General features: G+C 40.2%; 2 protein-coding genes across 9 annotated transcripts; one reads left to right on the top strand and one right to left on the bottom strand.

Moving 5' to 3' along the window:
• Positions 1–725: 725 nt before the first annotated feature.
• On the top strand, positions 726–15,280 carry LOC103709603 (uncharacterized). 7 transcript variants are annotated; one of them, XM_089926817.1, is made up of 5 exons: positions 726–861; positions 10,348–10,442; positions 11,259–11,382; positions 11,459–11,576; positions 12,905–15,280. In XM_089926817.1, the coding sequence occupies exons 2-5, from the start codon at positions 10,433–10,435 to the stop codon at positions 12,992–12,994; spliced, it is 342 nt and encodes a 113-aa protein (XP_089782943.1). In that variant the 5' UTR covers positions 726–861; positions 10,348–10,432; the 3' UTR covers positions 12,995–15,280. The 7 variants fall into 7 exon arrangements, 4 of the variants coding, with proteins under 4 accessions (XP_089782943.1, XP_089782942.1, XP_088564141.2 ...); XM_089926816.1 differs by lacking the exon at positions 726–861 and adding an exon at positions 5,492–5,822; XR_015971654.2 differs by lacking the exons at positions 726–861; positions 11,459–11,576 and adding an exon at positions 5,504–5,822 and having other exon boundaries at positions 10,348–10,527.
• Positions 14,485–20,937, bottom strand: LOC103709602 (protein phosphatase 2C 50-like). Of its 2 annotated transcripts, none has more exons than XM_039130437.3 (4): positions 19,272–20,937; positions 18,801–19,184; positions 18,593–18,698; positions 14,485–15,100 (listed from the first exon to the last, which is right to left on the bottom strand). In XM_039130437.3, the coding sequence occupies exons 1-4, from the start codon at positions 20,001–20,003 to the stop codon at positions 14,754–14,756; spliced, it is 1,569 nt and encodes a 522-aa protein (XP_038986365.1). In that variant the 5' UTR covers positions 20,004–20,937; the 3' UTR covers positions 14,485–14,753. The 2 variants fall into 2 exon arrangements, with proteins under 2 accessions (XP_038986365.1, XP_089782941.1); XM_089926815.1 differs by lacking the exon at positions 14,485–15,100 and adding an exon at positions 15,421–15,845.
• Positions 20,938–22,052: the final 1,115 nt, after the last annotated feature.

Below are 22,052 nucleotides of genomic sequence, written 5' to 3'. Positions count from 1 at the left end.
ATATTTGCCTATCAAGAAATTGAGGAGTGAGACAGACTTGTCTCAATGGAAAATGAATGATGTTCCTGTCATATTAGCATCTAGGAATCTTGGAATTTCGAAGGCGGATAAGTACCATAACTGTGAGGTTTTGGAGGATTGGAAGATGTTCTTAATATCTCACCTTTAGCTTGTGTATTTCTTCATGCATTCCTGGTGGTCTTAGATATCAACTAGAATTGAAAAATGTGCCACTGAAATTTCGTAAACGAATGGTCCTCGGAGATCAGCAAGGACTCAAGACTCATTATGCAGACTTAGGGATTACTAATCCTTGGTCCAACTCCAGTTTTGTTGTTTCTGCTTCATTAGACATTTTGCTTGTTTAGAAAGATTATGTAAGGCAATCGCCATAGGGTCTCCGTCTATCTTGGCCAACTGAACTTCTAGGTGTGCGCCTGACATCTCTTATGCTGACTGACTATTGCGTGCTAGTAAAATGTGTGAGATATGTATCTAATTATGCCCTTCTGTGACATCAAATCTTCATCTCAAAGAGAGAGACCTTGTCTGGAAGTATGTTGTGACAAAATTGTTATATCCAACTAGCTGCTAAACTGATTTGGCTGATGACAGGGAGATGGTAGAATATGCTTTATTTTTAAATTGTTAAGAAGGTTATTATGTTGTGCTTCTACTATGATGCTTGGTCTGGGCAGCTCTCTGCATTCTTGAACAGTCTTAGATTTGGATGGGTCTTCTCCCCTTTGATTTTTTTCTTTTCTTTTCTTTTGGCATGAGGGAGTGGCATGTGCTTCTGCTTGTGCACGGTCCTGCAATTTCTCTGCAAGATGGTGGTGGTCATCAAGGACAGCAAACATGGTGGGATCCCGTTCTCTCCTTGCCTTTCCCCTTGCTTTTTATTTGTTCTTACTAATATCATATGAAATTCTGAGTTATCTCTGTAGGTCTGAAGAAATTTCTTAAGTTTATGTTTGGTTTAGTTCCCGTTTCTTTTGCAGTTAAACAAGTTATACAAGTTTCTATTTCTATCACACTTCCGGTCAAGAAGCTTGGATGGTGATGTGAGAAACATTTGCTCAGGGTGAGAAACAAACTTCATTCTTGAATGGCTAAGAATGAACAGGTCCTTGGGTCGAAGCATAAGCAGTCTTTATTTTTTGAAATATCTTCTTATCTTTACCTTCATTCCTATTAGGTTTTTCCTTGAGGCTTCTGTTTTTCGTTTTCTTCTAGGAAAGAACAAAGTTCTATTAGGTATATCAGCTTCCTGATCTACTCCCAGTTCTGCTCGTTTCGGGTTAAATTTTTCATTCTTGGAATTTTAGAGTTCTTGTTGTTCCATCATAGCAGCATCTGATTTTGAGGGCTGTGGCGAGCGACTTTATCATGGCAGCATATGATTTTTAGAGTTCTTATTTGTTCCATCTAGCACTAGCATGGATCTCGTATCTCATGACGCTGCTCAGTCCTTGCAAGAATTTGCTCGACTGGTAATCTCCAAACCAGACCCTGTAGCCTGCTGTACTCTGTTCTTTGCCCACCTTGGACGTGCCATCGAGGAAACTCTTCATAGTGATTCTGACAGAGAGTCCAGAGTCCAGAGTCCAGGCCTCATGGTACCGTTCTCATGATACCGAATAAAATGGAGGGGGATGAGACGAAACAAAAGGTGTTCTTGCAAAATGGAACCTCGTCTCTTGCTTCAAGTGGCGAGTGATTGTATCACCAAACTTTATGAACTGAAGTTTGGTGGCGAAATTATTGCTGTTCCTTTGCGTTCAGGCTGGCAGGCTGCGGTCCCGGATGGTATAGCCACGCGTACCTGCAGGCTGCATTGCTTTCCATCAAAGTTCCAACTGGAGCTTTCCAGCCATAGGATCCGTCCAAATGCCCGTGTCATTGACACCTTGGACAAGGACGATGGTCCTGAATCAGGCCCATTGCTGATCTTGATCCAAACTGGAATGGGAGACTTTAGTGGTCCGGCAGAAGCCATTCCAGCTCATCCTGAGAGAGTAGGGACGACCCAGTACCCGGTGTCATCGGAAGCACTTCATTTCAGAAATTAGATTGGACTGCCCAGTTGATCCGTGGAAAAAGTTGGATTCTTTAGTGAAAGCCATCCAAACCACTGATTAAACTGCCGGCAATCCATTTGAACTGCTTCAGAACTTGCACGAATTAGTTTTTTTTTTTACTTTGCATGAATTCGCTTTTTCCTTTTTTTTTTTTTAAAAAAAAACCCTTCGTGTGGGTGTAAATGTGTAATTGGGATTCTGCTGCGGTTTTTTTATCCCTCGGCATACTCAGCCTCGAACCCTGGAGACGGTCATCCTTCTTCCATTGCAAACGTAGATGGAGATCTCTAGCCTTCTGAATATTGCCCCGGTCTCTACTACAAATGGTTGGCTTGTATTTGGCCCTACTCCACAATGAACGCTGATCTGATCCTAAATCTCATACAATTTGGGCTCTACGAATGGTTGCCTGTAAATGCGAGTTTGGTTTAAATACTCTTGTTGGTGGTTGTGTTAAATATCTAGTTCAAGTGATGTCCTCACCAAGGTTTGGCTATCAAAAGAACACTGTTTTAAGCAAAATGTCATAACCACATTTTAGAATCTTCTTGGACATGTTTCGATGCAACAAAAACTCTCTAGAAAACTTTTCTTGTTAGAATACCAGCTCCTCTTAGTTCGTAACTAAGATAATTAAATTTTTTATTCCATTTTTTTAAAAAATCAAATTATTTGTTTATTTATTTTTATTAAAAAGTAAAAACTAATATATAGCAAACATACCCTAAATTTTAAAAGGTAATATAGAGCATTTTTTTCATACATGGTTGATATAATTGACCATCCAAAAGCTTTATCTTCATGAAAGCAAAAGATGCCGGGGTGGGCTACATTCAGACATTCTATTAACTGGGAGCCTAATATAATGATGAAGACCAGCTTACTGTTAACTGGGGACCATCACATTCAGGGTGCCACGGAATGGATTGCACACTGTTTGACGACGACGACGACGCTGGTCATCCATGCTACGGCATGAGTTGGTACGAGGCGTGAAGATTGTTTGTTTCCAAGAGGGGCAAATGAAAAGATTAACCTACCCACTAAACTCCCCCATCAACTACAGCGTCAATGATTACCCAGGCAAACATTAGAAGTTGCTTGCGTTTAGTTAGATTATACGGGAGAATGGAATAAGGATGTGCATTCTTCTTAGAATAAATATTTCAAAGGGGCACGAACAGAATGGAGCGGCTTATCGCTATTTCCCCTCTTCGCTAGAATTGTGGCGTATTCCAGATTTCACCCTGGCTTATATCTGAACCGACCACACTTTTCAGGTTGAAGCAATATTAATTGTGACAACCGTTGTGTTCGCCTGTGGCATTTCTTTCTTCCTTTTAAGAAAGCAGAATAATTAAGAGATTCTCAATAAGAAATGAGCCACTCTACTTCTGGTGGCAACGTGCTATCGGGTAGAAAATATGAGAATATGAATATGACCGAATTATTGGTCTTAGTTACTCTTTGAGATGAAGTAAATGAGTGGAAGAGATTTTGAAGGGTAAGAAGGAAGTTGGCCAAGACAATGCTATATTGGGATTGTTTATTTAGTTATATTTGGACTACACTTGGAAGCAAAATGAGAGGGAGTAGAAGTCATTTAACCTAGTTATTTTATCATTTTTCAGCTAAATATTCTTATCCGAAAAGTAGATGTTCAACAGAATATAAACCGCTCTAGAAAGTATATTTTCTATATTACTTTTTTATATTCATCCAAATATGGAAAAACTATTTTTCAAGAATAATATATTTTATACATTGACTTTTCAGAAAAAATATTTTGAGCTAAAATTTTTTCCATGCATGGTATATTATATCAGCTGGTACATTGTATCAGCTGAAATACTCTTGCTACCAAGAGAAGCAAGAGACGATGATTGCTTAGCCACGTGCTAAGCCATTCTAGCTCACCAATTTTCTTGTATCGGCCATCGTTCTCAGAAGGTATTGATGCTTTCTAGCGAAAGCGTCATGAGTCAGCAATGATACTTCGATCATGGCTGGATGCATGATTTTTATGCACTTTTGCTATGGTTCGTTTCACTTTTTTTTTGAAGAAAACGTGGAAGGCAACATTATGCCTAAGGGCACCGTCATTGTAATCACATTGGTAGTGAGAAAATAGTAGTGATATATTGCATAATAATGAGCTAAAAGCTCTGCATGAAAGAAAGGAGTGATACCTCTTCAAAGCTATATTTTATCCAGCCGAACATCATTTCAAAACAGAGTTATATCCCTAGAATAAGTAAGACACGAGAGATTCCGCAGACCAACGCCGTAGAATAGGAAAAGGTTATGCCGTCCAATTACTTTGCAGCAGGAGGCTCATTCAAATAAGGATGAATTTTTAATATGACACTTGTCCCACCTCGACATCCCATGATTAATTCCCATCATTCACTAATCATATAACACCATCATAACTAATATATCCAAAATCTTGTGCTTCCATCAGGCCCAGGCTGATTTTTTTAATGGAGCTGCCGTGAGGCATAAACTATTTTTCCCCCCCACTTCCTCTCTTATTTAATCCACCGCACTGCTCCATGTGCCGCTCCTTCCTACTTTGCTTTGATTGAAAACTAATCAATCTGACAAGGTAGGACCTCACCACCTTCATTGACCCAATAATGAACCGAGGCGTACGTTTCTTAACTTCTCCGGCAGAACAACATAACTGAGTCCTTACGTTTATTCATTATTATTATTATTTTTTCCTTGCTTGTGGATATTTTCCCTTTACGCTCGCGTCGCTTCTCGGATGGTGTTCTTTCACCTGAAAATTTTTATCCTCAAATTTCTTTTTTAGGTCAATTTCGATGGATCCATATTAGATAGCGGTAGAAGAAAATATACGAGTTTTATTATTAGAGGCCCGAATTCTAGAATGGTTGTCAGATCTTTGACACCTTGATTCCGGAAGCTGAGCTGAGGGCGATATAGGCCGAACTGGGCCATACTCGGCGTGTATTGCAGGTTAGAGCTGTATTGCTTGAGGGTGATTCTGCTACGGTTATTGGCTGGATTTAGAAAGGTGCCGGCAATATGGATGGATACCACCTCTTGCTTCGAGACATCCGGGCCATAGTCTGTAGCGACGTGGTCTTCCAAGCCAAGCACGTGTATAGAAGGGCCAATGAGACTGCAGACTAGATGAGATACCCTATGAGTTGGAGAAAAAGAGCTGCCTAGTACACTTCAAAATTTATTATTCTCTATTTATTTATTTATTTATTTTGGATGTAACCGTATTAGGATTGTATCAACCATCAAAGTAAAAAAAAAAAAGCAGTAATTTTTTTTTAACAAATAGGTATGCTTCATCGCCTCCGCACAGCGGACGCGGATGGCAGATGATACGTCGCATACAAAAAAAGGCGATAGGGAGAGGGAGCGTGGAAAATTGTGCGACGCCGAGCGACGGCTCCGATAGACAGGTAAAAAAAATAAAAGGAGAATCCGGTCACTGCCTGTTCTTCTCTTCCGTTCCGTTACTCGTCCGAGCGGACGGACGGGACGGGGACCGAATCTGTGTGTATCTACCCAACGGTCGAATTCTTATTCTCACGGGTGACGTAGTGTATCCCCCGACCCAATAAAAGGATAGCAAATATTTAATGGCGGCAAAGAGAGTCACAGCAAGCAGCACCCTCCTCCTTCTCGGTTCTTCTCCTGAGCCTCGTCTCGGTCTCCCATAGGTGGTTTACAAAAGCTTTGGAGTTCGAGAGCTCGGTATGAATGTTTTGATGCAAATCTTGATTCTTTCTGTCGTGGGTGTGTTTTGCTAAAGCTTTTCAGTATTTTTTTTTTCCTCTCCAAAAGCATGGATATAGGTGACTGACTTATATTCTATGCATATCAAAGTCGGCGGGATCCTTTCCGTTTTTCCTGTTTTTTCGGTCGGTTTTCTTGGTTTAAAGTATTCTGAATTCATAGATAAGCCAAATGATTTGTGTTTTCCTCCCCCTTGGACAGGTTGGTGTAGTATAGATCCTATCCTGTTTCGATTGATTCGATGGGTGCCTCGATCTCTCTCTTAATTTCAATTTTGATGCTATTTTTGACTTTGAGCAGCTGCTGCAGATCAGGTCTGGATTGTTAGTTATTGAGGTCATTATATATGTATATATAATGAATCAAGAAGTAATGAAGAAGTAATTTTCACTAAAAAGATGAGTTGAAGATGGACAATTATAACTTTGATGTTGGGTATTTGAGATGTAGTGGAGGAACAACTTTAAAAAGCCACCGATTTTTCAGCATGAGGATTTGAAACATAATTCAAGGGAAATTTTTTGTTGGCTTCTTGAATGTAAGTTAATCTAGTCAGTGGACCTCAGTATATATGGGAGGCTAAAGGAAGATAGAAGGCCTTGATGAGGAAAGATAAGTTGATCATGGTGATAGCCATTTGGGAACTAAATAATTTTACCTTGCATTTACTCTCTACGGATGGGAGTTCTAACATCACATCTGCCATAAATATCTTTGATTTTATTCAGATACATCCTCTTAAGTTTAGGAGATTAAAAAAATGAGTTTGGAGGTAATGATTGTCCGTGTGAGAGGAACAAGAAAAGTTTTGATTTTTAATTTAATGTCTTTGTCATTTAAACCCAATATAGTTTTACATTTCATGTTGTAATTGGTAGTCATACAATGTCAAACTGGATTGCAGCAGATTTATCAGTATCTTGTATTGTACATACTGTCTTTGACCTATGTTTATGAATTTTATAATGTTATGATTAGCAATCAGCATTCAATGTTATTTATGTTGTTGTTGACATGTGTTTTATAGAATTTCATAACCATAACAATGGCTAATCAATTGTATGACTGGGCAGACTGAATGGGAAAGATTGATTTAAAGCGAAAACCTTGTGCCAACTTATATATAAATTTTTTTTTTTCTGATGGATTTGTTATTCTGTTCACATCCTTAATAAGCCCTTTTATACAGGCTATTTCAGGTCTATTGGCTCCAACCCCCCCACGTTCATTATCTTAAGTTCTTAGGGGCATATTTACTAATTTTTCATACTCTATGTCATGCCTTCATTCAATATAATTGTTTTTCAATTACTGTTGCCTACTTTTACTCGGGTTTGCATGGTGACCAGCTCATAGGCTTAAGGCAAGACAAACTAGCTGGAAGATCAATAGTGACTGTTTTTTCGAGGCTTAACTCATAGGCATGTGTCAATTTTAAGGTGGGGGACCATGCATTGGAAAGCTAACTTTGAATCCCTTAATTTTATCCTATGGATTTTTATGAATTCAGTCATCATGAAGGTCAGAGTTTAGTGAGAACTTTGAGAGCAAGGTGAGCCTAGGAGTTTGGTGTCATATGAAGACATTATAAATTTTTATTTTTCAGTTATGAAATTCTCTTGGCTTATTTATGCTGGGATGCGATCAACATCTTCAAGGAATAGTTAAACATTATGAGTTCCTTAAGGAAATCTTTGGATGGAGGTTTATCTTATCCACCTAACAACATTCAAGCTGGTGAAATGAGGAAAGGAAGCACTGTGGAGGAGAATAACATGGGATAGAAAGAAACGCGAATCCATGATCCCTGAATTTTCAGATAGAATATTGTTAAGAAGGTCATGAAAAACTGTCGATAACTCCAGTTATCAACTTGTAATTACTTGCATATTAAAGATGGGTCCATAAGACCTACTGGAAAAAAATGGTGAGACAAAGAACTTAAAGAAAATCAAGATGATTGGATTTAGAATAAGACTCGGGAAGTGAAGCTCTGGTTCTGGAGTGGTGTAATTGCTGCATCTTGGATAGCAATATTGTGCATGTTCAAGCATTGCACAACAAATACGGCGCATGCAAGTAGGATGAGCATAACACGGGCTAGAATCTTATGATAGATATTTGGTGGAACTAAGAAAGTACAAAGATTGAAGGAGCATGATATGCATGCAAGGTGCATGAAAGGTTGTGAAAAATGAGGTGAGACAGGAAACATAATGTGTCAAAGTTGTGTCAAATGATCATGCCAGTTTTTATTGAGATGAATTAGTTGCTGATAGGAATGAATGACAAAAAAAGGTTTTGCTAAGAAGTAAGAATTGATAGAAACGTGTCACCTATTTATTATGATTATGGTAAAGTGTTTCGCAGATATCTTTGATAAACTGTGCTCTATGATTTACACAAATATAGGTGTTTGAAGGGTGGTATGATATGGAATCAATGGATAATGAGTTAGGGTATTAATATTGTTTAAGATTATCCCTAGCATGAGTTGTCTGTGGGGTTTTTTGATGTTGAATTTGCCTGGATTGAATAATAGAAGTTGGCGCCAAAAATTTTCAGTTAGTGGTTCCTCCTTTGCTTCTTCTGTCAATTATTGTTGGCCTTAATGCTAGTTGCAGTAGTATTTTCAAGTAGTTGATTCCATAAAACTAAATAAGTTGTCATAAAGCAAAATTCTAACAAGCTGGACCCTTTAACTTGTTCTAACTTTTTTGCATATTTCATATCAGATACTCATACCACTAGCATCTAACAGAAGAGTTTAAAGATCTTTATGCTGTTGATCAACTGACGCTTTCTCGTGCTGCTTATGTTAACATGAAGCAGTCAACATAGATACAGTGTATTTGGAGTTTGATTTCATTTTGAACCCATGGTCTTTGCCATAAATGGAGCAGTTGGAGCAGTTGAAGTGTTAAAATGGTCGGGACCATCTGATTCTGCCACAGTTGGCTGTTGTGGGAAGAGAATCTCAGATCTCTTATGACTTATGGTGTCGACGAAAAAGGAACAAAGAAGTAACTTAAGTAAAACCTTAAAAAGTTGTAGTGATAAAGATTTTGAATATTGTATCACTAACAGGGCATATTGACCTTTATTTATTTAGAAATCTTGGCAAAGTAGGCAGAGCATCTTGACTAGGCTTGCTTCTTTTATGCTTATAATATTTATCACATGCTATTACCAAGAGGTTGAAGCATTTGATGTAATCTTGTGATTCTGTCAACTTATTTTGAGTCCTTTTTTTTCCATAAGAAGTTGTTTGCCTACTTTCATCGACACACTGTCATTCCTCTCCAAATTCTTACATATATAGAGCAAGCTGTATATTATTATATAGCAGGAACGACCCGGGGGGGGAAGGTGGGGGGGGGGGGTTGTTGAATTGGGATGAGGGGTCCATATGATTAGATGCATGAGAACCGTGGAGCTGAATAACCATGGAGTCAGAGTTTGCATTAAAATTAGGATAGATGATGCCAGGTTCATAAGATGTGTCTTCAGATCATCTATGCATCATTTAATCAACTTTGAACAACCAAGGTTTAGCTGGTCTTCTCCTTATTTTTTCAAACTTCATGGTCCTGTTGGCTATAGAATGGTTTATAACCTGTGCTTTACATACATGAAGATAATAATAGCTATATCATTTTGTGTTTATGAAAAGCTTGAGCTCTCATCTTCTGTGATGCCCTTGCTCCTCAATGTTACTTATGGTTCGGTATAAAACCAGACCTTTTATTTCTATGAATTCATTCTGCTTATCCCTCATCTTTTAGTGTAATCTTTCTGTTGCAGTTTTTCTAATTGATCCAATTTGCTTTCTAAATTTCTGTGTTGGCTTCAATATTAATGCAATCATAGACCAATGAAACTATGCTGGAAATTATATGATCCAGAATGTTATGTTGATGGCAACTACTGCAATCGGATTATGTGCTCTAGATTGATCCTCTTTAGAAGTCTTATCATTGTAAAAACCTCTCCTTGGTGATTGAAATGGATCTCTTTTCATAATGGGAAATATTGGATACATGCTTATGAGTATTTAAAAGCTATGACTCCTCACCTTGTGCAGGTGATTATGACAATTGTGAATAAGGTCATTCAAACATGGACAGTCAATTTGCATTCTGTAATTTGTCTTCACAGAATTTTTTTGAATCTGGACCATAGTTTACAGAAATTGGATTAAATTCTGAAGTTATTATATTCATCAATCTTTATTTAATTTGAAAATGCTATTAATCATTTTCTTCCAGTTATTTTTATAATGTCATTGGTACTTGCCCTGATCATTACCTGCTCTTTCCTTTCTAAATAAACCTCTTCATCTGTACCATAATTTGAGCAGGCTTATTTTTTGTTGGGGCACAAACTTCAGCTTCCTTTATGTAATTGATATGTTTAATTGCTTTTTTTTCAAGTGCCAAATATAAATGTAAAACAATTTTTTTGATAAACTAATGGGTTACAGGCATGCTATTGGATTCCAGTAATTGGAGGCCGGCAGAAAATCAAGGACATTAAGATGTGTTTGTGATATAGCAACTGCTGCACAGATGGAGAGTGGTAGCTGAATTCCCCTGATTTATGCTTTAACTACCTAATAATCTTCTTTTACCATAATTTTGCACAGGTTGACTGATAGTCTAAGGTACTGAAGCTGACAAATTTGCGTTGTTACCAATTATCTTGCATTGAATCACTGCAGAATAAAATATATATTCCTCACTGTGTTCCGTGGTCTCTTTTTTTTCCTTGACAATCATTGGATGTCAGTAGCGCAAATGATATCTGATTTCTTTTGTTTGATTTGTTACTGTTTGCTTTGGTCAACTTATGAGCAATTTTCAGGATATTGATGGTGTTTTCTTTCCAAAGTACACACACACACACACGCACACATATATATTTGAATGAAACCACTGATGTCTTGTAAGGAATGTCATATGTCACCCCATAGAAAGGTTTGGGACGAAGCTTTGCTTAAAATACAACTTCATTTTCAGCTTTACTACCATCATATGGCAATACAATCTTTGAGTTAATTCTCATGGACACATTTTGATGCATGAAGCCAGTGATGCCTTAGTCTGCTGGAGAATATGGAAAAAGCCTCACTTAGAAAGCATCCAATTGTTAGAAACTTGGAACTTATCTTTGATTACAATTACTGGAAGTACTGTGGAATTTAATTCAATGAATTCGAGCCTAATACATTTTCACTGAAAACCTCATGAAATTTTCTGTGCATCAGAAAAATTTATGAGTCAGTGAATGTAAAGGCATCCTATGAAGGGAATATCGAAATGCTCTGTTTGTGTTTGAAACCTCAAATTGTCATGTTTAGTGGCTTGTCTAATTGACATGTCATGGTGAATGTAGGGCAATCCAATGATTGCAAGGATTGTGGTGGGAAGTATATATTGATAAAAGATGAAGAAGACCCCCGGTTGGCCATGTTCAACAAGCCCCTTCCATGCTGCGGCTGTGGAATAGGATGGTGTTCGTAAGTGCGCCACATCACCTCCATCACTTCTTTTTATCTCATACATTGATCTCATAAGGACACCATGCTTTTGCAGTTTGCTTTTGGGATTTGTGTGCCCATTGATATGGTACTATGCTGCAATTCTCTACTTATGCAGCTACTACCACAAAGATCCGCGAGAGCGATCTGGCCTTGCTGCCAATGCAATTGCTGTTAGTCTCCCTCTCTCTCTCTCTCTCTCTGTGACACCCTTGCACAGACCTGCATGCATTCAGGCGTGTACATGCATGCTCGAGTGCACGCATAGTCAAGGCAAAATCATGACCTGACTTTGCTTTCTATAACTACCAACAAGCTGCAAATCTGCTCCACGGAGCTTGTGAGTAGTAATTATTTCACAGTGGAACACTTTGCCATTTACTGAATGTTCAAACACTCACCATAACAATTCTCCTCAAAAACTCTATTAAGCCATAAAAACTTGAAGAACACTTAATGACAATTGATTTGATATTATGGCATCAAGAAAACATCATAATCTTTCAAATAGCTAGCACATAGCATTTTTGACAGAGCTACTTGAAAGTTGAAACCACTCCTTATTTGATAATTTCTATCACCTTGGAAGCATTAGGAGATTCTCAAAGACAACAATGAGGCCTGAGGGTTGATAAAAAGAAAATACTACTCTTCATAACAATTGCTATTTCTTTTCTGAGAAATATGGCGGACATGCCACCATCAGGGATCGAACCTAGAACCTCTCCCTAGATTATATGGGTGCTGACCAGCTGGCTAAGAACTCCTCACTATATTATTTGATATTTCCACTTCTATTTGGAAGTCTTTCTAGATTATCAGCTGGACAGTTGGTTTTACAACCGATGGGATCAAAGTATATCGACCCCATCTTGTTCAGGAGAAGAGAGCAAGGCCATCCGAACAAGATGGGGTTGAGAAGGAAGATACCCGTTGATGTCTTTCTACAGTCAACTGGTTGACTATCATTCCATGATCCTGACAGAATTTCCATTACCATCTCAATTGCTTTTTTTTGCTGAGAAAAGGCCATCTTAAGTTGTTGTTCCTAGTTATTTGAATTACTTACCTCAATTTATGTTCCAATTCAGCTAGTGTGTATTATTTCCAGGCACTGGTCTGTACAGTTGTAACCCTCATCACGGTAGCTGCCATCTACCTCTAGTTCAGGTCTTTCATGTTACACGTTCAGCTTGAGTCCTCTCAACCGGTGCCTTTGCGGCATACGGTAAAGCTGACAGCCAGGGAATATTATATGAACCTTCATGTAGCAAGCTCAGCGAGGGAAGCATGATGATGAATGGTTCTAATCTTCAAAATTGCTCTCCTCTGCTTTATCTTGTAACACTATGACAAATTTATTTGTATAGTAGAACATTAAGTTGATGAAAATTCGCAATTAATTGGTAAACAATACCTGTTCACTCTAATATCTTGTGCAAAATCATACAGCTATTTTACCTACTAATTTTCGTGACTTTAAACTCTCCCATTGATGAAGGAGAGGGTAATTGCATTGGAAAACAAACTTGCATATGTTCGGGATAATCCCAAGAGGAATCATCCAAGCTTTTTCTCGTGTCGGCTATGATTATCTTCCTACCATGCATTTCAGTACTGATCAGTTAGGAAAGCTGCTTGCCTGTAATGCTCTTATGATGGTGCAATCTCTTCAACTCCGCGGCCTCTCCTGAAGTAGGGAAAAGAACAATGCTTGGTAATGTAAAACTTTGATGCTGCCCCAGTAATTTTCTTTTCTTATTTCTTTTTGGCACGAGGATAGTAAATCCGACATCACTTGCATCGTGAACGATCACCAGATAATATCTCAGAAAATTCTTTTTCGGTGGATCATCAACTCATCCGGAGTTGTTGCCTATGATTTTTGCCTGATTTGCTATCTAGCATGCTGCAATTTCTTTTTTTTTAATTTTTTTTTTCTCGATAGAATAGTATGCTGCAAGCCCGATTGCGAAGTAGCATGGTAAAATTTATTTCCTCTTAACAGTTCGGAGAATCTTTAGTCATGATCTGATTATCATAGCCATTATATGATGATGATCTTTGAGAACTTCAGATTTCATATAGATTATGCTAGAGAACCAAACTAACAACGAAGTCATAAACAACCAATTCGTAAGAGCAGAAATAATTATTCCATAATAATCACTCCGACAGTCCGTGATTACATCGTCTTTAAAAACCCAGCTGTTGCAAAACAATCGCTAGGGATTGAAACGTGATTGTGTAATCTGTGAAAAAGAAAATCCGAACTCTTTCACCAGTGCGCTATTTCTTCAATTAAATATCTATGTACTTTTAGAGAAATCCAACTGGAGAGGATTAGAGGGAGAGGAATAACTGGCTTCCACAAGATGGAAATCATGGAACAGAGATAGGGATTCGAGAAGAATAAGATCAAGGAGAAATGGAGGGGAGAGTCCCAAGTCTCCGTTTGAACCATAAAATACTTGCAAAGGCGTCAGAGTCCAAAGCTTCTTAACTAAGCCTGGTGACTCTGTTTTACGCGTTAGAATTATTCATAGGTCCCTATCTGGAACATTAAATATATAAAAGTGCACAATTATGAGCTTCGTATAAATCGTCAGGATGGATGTGCGTTGTACTGCGATGAATTGTTTATAAGAGCCCTGTTTGCTTAAATCTGAATTAGCTACATGTGGACTCAAAATTCTCCAGCTTAGGAGCATAATTTATGGCCTGCAAAAATTACTGATAGGTTCCTAATAGAAGAAGCATGACTGCGTAATTAATATAGCCATTCGAATGAAGGCACACCGTTCAGAGAATCATCAGCTGCAGAGACATTATCGGGAAGCAACTCGCGTATCTTAAAGTGGTGAATATGGTACTTCACACAGCAAATCAGAAACAAATTCTGGAAAATAACAGACAATAAACGGAGATGCAGACATTATCAGGATCGATCATTCAAAGATGCCGACCTTAAATGTAATCATCAAACTGAGATGTGGGAAGGGAAGAAAGAGATCTAATCTTAATTTTTTCCACACACAGCCACGAAGCTTGGAGGAAAATGCAAATACAAACAAGAAGAGGAGCCCAGAATAGCTTGAATTTACATTGCTAGTACATTGCCCAGGTGAAAGAAAATTACAAGATTATCGGACTGGAAATAGTAAATAAACCTATCTTTAGCATCCTATAGTAACATACACAGCCTATAATTTCTCATACAGCCCTTACATCCCAAATTTAAAAAGAAAAAAAGAAAAAAAGACGGGCTTATGTATCAATGGCATTAAGAGACTAAACTGAAGCTATATCTTAGGGTTTTTTTACTCATCTAATAATAAAATGACAGCTGATTAACCTGCTGAAGTTTTGCTCTTGAACTTCCTTTGGGCTTTCAGGTCAACAACAATAATGGTGATGTTATCCTTGCTGCCCTTTTGGAGAGCAAGTTTTGCAAGGTACTCGGCAGCTGATTGAGCTGCAGGATCAGCTCCTTCGCCTCTTTGCGCGGAAGAGGCTGCACCAGCATTCTTTTTGTGCCAGAGAAGAATCCGTCTGCGGGCAGCATCACAAACCTCTTCGTTTGACATGACATCCCATAAGCCATCACTGGCTAAAATGAGGCATTCATCTTCTCTCACGCGTGGTACAATTGTGACTTCTGGTTCTGGAATGATCCATGGTTTCAAGTATCTGTCCCCTGCACGTCGACCACCAATATACATTACCGAGTCTAAAGAGCACCATTTGATCATGTCCTTATCTATATTATTAGAAAAGGATGAATCAAAGGATCATGATACCGCTTTGATGATAATCAACTCATTAAGATGCTTCACCTCAATCAATAAAACAGCTTGTACAAATATATGTTACATGATACATGCATCTTGAATCTATGACCTACAGTCATGACATATATGAAACATGCTCGATATATATGTATTATATTGTTGGCAATGCAGATTACATGAATACCAAATTCTCCAATAGCCAACAGAGATCCTACTCATCCAAAACACAATTTAATTTGTGTGCCAGAACTTACAGTTAAAATCCCAATATTGCTGAAACTCGACTAGTCAATGTGTTCAGTAGACATGCTCAAGTAGAACACTTGAATAAAAGGTGTCACGCACCATGATTTTTCTGGTTGCATAACACCTCTCATTTAATCATTGTATACAAATACATGTAGATAATCAGAAAATCTACATTAGCCTCACTCAAGCATGTCCATCTTATTTTGTAGAATCTGTATATGTACCATGAATAATAGGATTACTACATGGCAAACCATACTTGCACCTCATAGAACAACATCTTACTCTGGATCCAAATCAGTTATAATGGAATCTATTCAGATATATAACCTGGTGAGATAGAGCATAATAAATTGCTATTGTATTTGCTTCTCAAATCAAATGGTATCAGGGCCCCACAACCTGCATAAAAGCAATGGGTATGCACCATATAAGATCCAACTAGCCGTGGGAGGTTGCCATTTATTTCAATGCTCCATCCCATTCGAAATAAACCAATATTTTGGCTTATTTGGTATTGGCCACCCATTGAGATGAATGAGATATCAGCATTAAAAACGTTTGTACAAATTTATATCAACTACTCTACCTTGCGATTCAAGTTGGTTGTCAATGCCAGGCTGAAAAAATGTAAATGCATGCATATCCCTCATTATGCGCCTTCAAAATTTCCAAATACATGTAACCAAATGTCTATGTGGACTTGAGAGGACCAAGAGTTCATTTGTGAAAAGGAATCACAACTTGCCATGTTAAAAAACAAGAGAAAAGTTTAGTACTCATGGTATGATAGGAGAAGAAAAAACTTCTCAAAAATTGTATCTAGAACCAAAAAATAATGCAAGTTTGGCATGTGAAAAAACATCAGTTCCCCTACACGAGAGCATGTCAACATAGGACTAGGAGAAGCAAGAGGCTGGGGTCTTGCTTCTCCAAGAAGAAGCGAAGGACCAGGAGTCTGGACCATCTGAAATTAGCATCCAAGGTATGAATCAAACCCAAATCCTATCAATATTTTTTATAATATATTATTAACATAGCATGCAAGCGGGTTGGGCTGGAAGGTTTGGTTTCAATCAGACCTAACAGCCCCTCTGAATCATGCTACTTGAGCCTAGATAGACACAATTCGTAAGGTTCAGGGGATCTGATTTGCAGCTTCTTTGGCACACATTGCACACCACTCAGTATGAGCAATAGATATCTACAAAATAAATTGCGTCCTTCATGTAGAGTTTTAGCATCCCGCCTCTGACATTTGCCTAGGTAATTAAAGTGCAGGTGGGTCTCTCTCTCTCTCTCTCTCTCCCCCCGAAAAATAAAAGTAGGCAATGTCGCCCTTGTGTTCCTATTTTTCTTTTGAAGAAGTTACATTGATCCATTCTAGAGAGGAGTAGAATCACTATTTTGAAAGAAAGTGGAGTTGTCATTAGCCCCTATTATACCACTTTTGTAGTAAGGACTATTATTCTTAACTTTAAGATTTGATGCATACAAGTCAAATCCAACCTAAAGGAAAAAAAATCATTTGTGTAACAAACTAGGACCTCACCCACAATAGCTAGCCGGAAGGTATTATTTGGATTTCTTAATCCTGTAAGTACCCAAGATCTCCACAGCGAATAACCGATGTGGGACTGAACATACGTCTGCATGGTTCCTCACATACTCCCCCTATTTAAGCCCTGATATACTCGTCAGATTAAGGGCTCAAATCTATTCAAATTTAATCACATGCACCACGATAGGCTCGTGGTCAGCCTCCATTAACCCATGCTGCAGTGCCCCCTAGTCCACATAGGCTATAGGCCGAGTTTGCTCCGATACCATTTGTAACAACCCAGAACCTCACCCAAAATGGCTAGCCAGAATGTATTATTTGGTTCCTTAGTCCTGTATAAGTATCCAAGATCTCCTCGGCGAATAACCAATATGAGACTAAACACACGCCCGCATGGGTCCTCACAATTTGTGCAATTGAACAGTACAACTTGAGAAGATCTTCTAGTTGCAAAAGTATTTTCACGAACATCTCTGAGGCCATGCTATAACAGCAATTGTTCAAAGATATTCAATAGGAAAAAGAACTTAAACCACATTGAGACAATTACTTTTTAGTTCATGCATGTGAATTCCAACGAGATTCTCTTATATTATGAGCAAGCACCACTAGAGAAATGAACAGCACATTATTAAATCTTTCAACACGAAGTCAGATCAACCTAAAAGATTAGTGCATGAGGGCATCAACTATCAGCTCAATGATGTTCTTTCATAGTTTTTCGAAACAACTTATTTCGCTCCTAGCATGATCGTTTCTTAGAAGATATTACTCCAACCTTCTCTAGAATAATAGCTAAAAAAACTTAAGCTCATCACTTCAGCAATCCTTCTTCTCAAAAATTGGTAACGGCTCGTGTGACAGCAACTACCTACTCTGTGTTCTTTAATGTGGAGACGGTGGGTGGCTAGTGGACCAGGTAATTTTAAGGCAGGAGGTGGGAGCATAAATGAATGCTCAAATAAGAAGAAATTTAAGGACAATTAGGGGAAGAACAACCTTTTCATGACATGTAGTATTTATTTCTCATCCAAAACATGTTAAACAAATCAAGTAAATAATGCAATGAACAACTCTAATAAATAATTAACACCCAGTTTGAAGTAAACAGTTAAGTGGAACTTGTTAGCTGCATCTTTTTAAGGTTTTTGGGCGCCAACTAGAAAGATATGTGGATTATAATCAGTCAAACTGACACAGCAAATACTTCAAGTGATGGGCGACCAACTAAACCTGGGGGGCCTAACCAAAACAATCTAGGCTGTCTTCTTTAAATTTCTTAATTATTTTAATCAGCTATGTTAGACATTAATCTGTAGCACCTACATCCACAACAAGAAAGATGACCAGGGTTACATGGTCTACAATTGTATGATAAAGTCTGAAAATTTTCCCTAGCAGCAACTGCAAGCTGATTGAACAAACGTTGCCATGCTCAGATCTCATAATGGTGAGCCAGATGGATACGAATATCGAGTGCATCTAATAAATAGACATTAAGCAAGCAAAGCTAGCATTTTACATGCACTATCAATTCTATTTTTTACCCATCGAACCTTTTTCCCTTCCAAGGACAGAGGAAACATACCAATTGACCTTGACATGGCAAGAACACCAAACACACGGTATCCGTTCCACTGGATAACCTTTCCTCCAGATGCTTCAATCCTGGCATATTCATCGTCTCTGTTTGGCTGGAACACAGAAGGGGATATTGGTTTCTTCTCAGATACTCATTTGCATCCAAAGTGGAACAAGATGCAGATTAACTGGGGGGGAAGAAACACAGGCCTTACCTTATGATCCACAGATAGAGCCATCGGTTCTTTGCCACGACAAAGTACCGCCCTCGAATCCCCGCAGTTTGCGATGACAATGTGAGACGAACAAATAACAGCTACCACAGCAGTAGATCCAACAGTCTCAGGGGCAATGGCTTCTGATGGCAAAGAAGAGGAAAGGCTGGAGCTCGATCCCTCCTGAGAGGCACCAAACGTGCTTCCAACAACTCTTCTACCCTTCCCTCCAACCTCATCATCAACCTTCCCAAAACAATTGGCGAAAGCCATTTCCCATTGCTTCTTCCAATCATCCCCGCTGCTGTCTCCAGGACACCTGTTTAAGTTTCCAATCTCTTCTATCAATGCTACATGGATGCGCTCCCGACAGTAATTAGCGACCTGGAACGAGCGAGTCCTGATTGAGTAAAATCACATAACCTACATGAACAGAAAGCATCGCCGGACATGGAAATAAAGGAATGGTACCTGAGCACCGCCATGGCCATCATAGACTCCAAAGAAATGGGCAGGCAAGCGACTCAAACTTTGACTCATGCTGTCCGCCAAGCAATCACCAGCTAGCATCCGGACCGGAATTTCACAAAACATCGGCAGAGCCACTACAGCATCCTCCATCTCTGGCCTTCTTCCACAAATAGACATGCAACCCCAAAGGGACACATAATTCCGTAGCAAAACGCCGCACCCACTACTCCCAGCCGCACGACTACCCTGAATCGCCGGGTCAGCAAGGGGGGCTGCTACTTTCGGATCGGAATCAGCACCGCCTTCGGCCACCAAACTCGTACCCAGTTCTCCGGTAATGATCTCCACACCGGAAGCGACGCTCTTCACCATGTCACAAGAGCCCACTACAGCAGTCCTATCAGCTGCATCCAAAGCTGAGAATTCTTCCGACGTGCTCGCAATGCCGCCGATATCGATGATTACCGAACTGGAGCTCTCAGCCGACTGCTCCGGCCCCACGGACATCGAATCTTCCTCATCGCTTCCAGGCAGCGTCCGGACCTCCAGATTGTCGCCGTCGCCTCCTTCCTCCACAGTCACAGCCTCAGCATCCTCCGATTCTATCGGATCAGACAACATGCTCGCAGCATCAGTCATCAGCTTGAGGCGATTGATCTCCATTGGGCGGTTGTCGTGGACTGGATCGCACATGCTAATTGGCAAAGCAATCACCGGAGCCATCTCCCCCATCGCCTCCTCTTCCTGTGGCGTCGTCGTGGTTGAAACAACAACAACAACAACAAGAACAGCAAAACTGGTAGCAGCAGCAGCAGCAGCACCCCACCCCAAGAATCACATCACCTGTCATTGCTCAAGCATCGCTTCTTCCGCCTCCTCATCACTACAAACTGGCCTCCAAACCCAACTCATAGGGCTCCCCAGATCCGACTACCGCCCCTTTTCCACGAATCTCCCTTAAATGATGGGAAAAAAGGGGGCCAAAAACAAAAAAGGAAGGGGAGGCTGATGTAACACGATGAATACCACCGCTTCGCCAAATTCTATTATAAAAATTAACACGAAAAAAAAAAAGAAAAAAAAAAGGTAAGGGGGTAAGAAAACGATCGACTCCTTATCCTCGAGCACAGGAATAAGGAGGGGGAGAAAGAGCAGAAGAAGACCAACTTAAATATGGGAGGGTGGCTTTTCAGACATGGCTTCCCTGGATCTGAAGTAACCCATGTCAGCCTCTAGAAATCTAAAATAATCTTCTAGATTGCAGACTTCTCCTCCCCCTCCCTTCTCTCTTCCACCATCCCTCCCGTCTCACATCTTATCACCTCCAAATAGGGAGAGCAAAAGAAGCAGCGATCGTTCGTGTTTCTCTCTTGCAGTAGAAACAACAACCGGGAGAAAGCAAGCAAACTCCACTCGAGGTAGAGTGGAGAGATAAAATGGAATGCTCTTTTGCTTCCTCTTCTGGTGAGGAGCTGAGCGTGGAAGGAGAGCTGGAGAGCAAAAATAGGAACAAGAGAGGAGAGAGAGAGAGAGAGAGAGAGAGAGAAGGGAGGAGAGAGGGAGGGAAAGATGGGGGGAGAAGAAAGAGTGCCAGGTGTCGGGTGTTGACGGGGATCCGGTCTATTTCTCCCACTTTCTTTTCGCTTCTCCCGCAAAGGGAAACTAAATTTCGAGCATAATGACGAGAAAGCCCTCGACTTTTATCGTGATCGAAAGGCTTGCATTCCAAGTGTCGCTCTCTCGGTCCTCCGATGCGCCCTGATGGTCTCCAGCCGTGGATGATGGCAGCGAGGTAACATCGTCGCTGCCGTCTGATGAAATGACCAAAGATGGAGCCGGTGTCAGGCGGGATGCGTTTATAGGGCGGGCCCCACAGCTTTGCGAGTTCCGCTCGCCAATCATAGCAGGATGGCGCACACGTGGCTTACTGTTGAGCACATGTGACCAATATTTCGTTTCCTTTTTTATTTCCATGGAGAAGGAATCGGATCCCGTCCTCCGCTCTTAACTCTAACCTTCCTCAACACTCGGATGAACCTGCCCCATTATGAGAATCCCGGCAGCCGGTGCTGTCACATCACGACGGTGAACGTATCCCACTGTCCCGGATGCCTGGATCGATCTTGGCCGTCCACGTAAGATTAATACCCTCGTCGTGGTTGTTGTAGAAGTCTGGGGCATCGGACATTTGTGGTACAGATGGGAAAGATGATCTCCGTTAACTTTTTTAAACGGCGCTAACGAAGAGAGAGAGAGGGAGGGAGAGGCGGCCGTTATGCGGAAAAGGTGGGGAAGGGGGAGGCATCAGTGACGTGGACCGTCGACTAGAGAGCAGGCCCACGAGTCCGCTAGGCCGACAGGGCGGTCCGAAGCCGTCACGGGAGCGTCGCCACGCGTCGCCAAGGCCGTCTCTGATTTGACGCGCCGATTGACGTCCCTGCCGTCACATGGACAACGGAACTGCCTCGCTCCACTTTTCTTTTGCCCTTTTTCGCTAGCATCCGTCGTCTCGAGTAACCGAGCACGACGCTCCCCCCCCTGCTTTCGGTGGACGGTGATATCAGGATCCCTTTGATTCTTCCGGCTTCCGGCGTCAGCGGATCGAGGGGAGGAAAACGGAGCATCGGTCAGCATCCGAGTCCAGGTATCAGGCGGTGTGTCCCGCTTTCTTACGTTAGAACGTAAAGATAATAAGATAGTTTAATCTAATGATGGTCTGATTGATCGGTTTAACCTCAGATTTGGTGTATTCCTGTCAATCATTCTGTTTTGATAAAATCT

This window comes from Phoenix dactylifera, chromosome 12, assembly GCF_051530095.1.
Source record: "Phoenix dactylifera cultivar Ajwa chromosome 12, Ajwa_hap1_PhDact_Kaust_v1.1, whole genome shotgun sequence".
Taxonomy (NCBI): domain Eukaryota; kingdom Viridiplantae; phylum Streptophyta; class Magnoliopsida; order Arecales; family Arecaceae; genus Phoenix; species Phoenix dactylifera.
This window is presented reverse-complemented; position numbering and strand designations above follow the sequence as displayed.

What these genes read in the sequence shown, in the direction of transcription:
- LOC103709603 (XM_088708015.2), top strand. Translation starts at nt 11,246, where the DNA reads ATGGTGAATGTAGGGCAATCCAATGATTGCAAGGATTGTGGTGGGAAG. An exon ending in TGTGGAATAGGATGGTGTTC is followed by an intron (nt 11,383 to 11,458) that starts GTAAGTGCGCCA and finishes ATGCTTTTGCAG; the next exon opens with TTTGCTTTTGGGATTTGTGT. An exon ending in TTGCTGCCAATGCAATTGCT is followed by an intron (nt 11,577 to 12,904) that starts GTTAGTCTCCCT and finishes CCATTGATGAAG; the next exon opens with GAGAGGGTAATTGCATTGGA.
- LOC103709602 (XM_039130437.3), bottom strand. Translation starts at nt 20,003, where the DNA reads ATGGGGGAGATGGCTCCGGTGATTGCTTTGCCAATTAGCATGTGCGAT. An exon ending in ATGGCCATGGCGGTGCTCAG is followed by an intron (nt 19,185 to 19,271) that starts GTACCATTCCTT and finishes CGCTCGTTCCAG; the next exon opens with GTCGCTAATTACTGTCGGGA. An exon ending in CTCTATCTGTGGATCATAAG is followed by an intron (nt 18,699 to 18,800) that starts GTAAGGCCTGTG and finishes TCTGTGTTCCAG; the next exon opens with CCAAACAGAGACGATGAATA.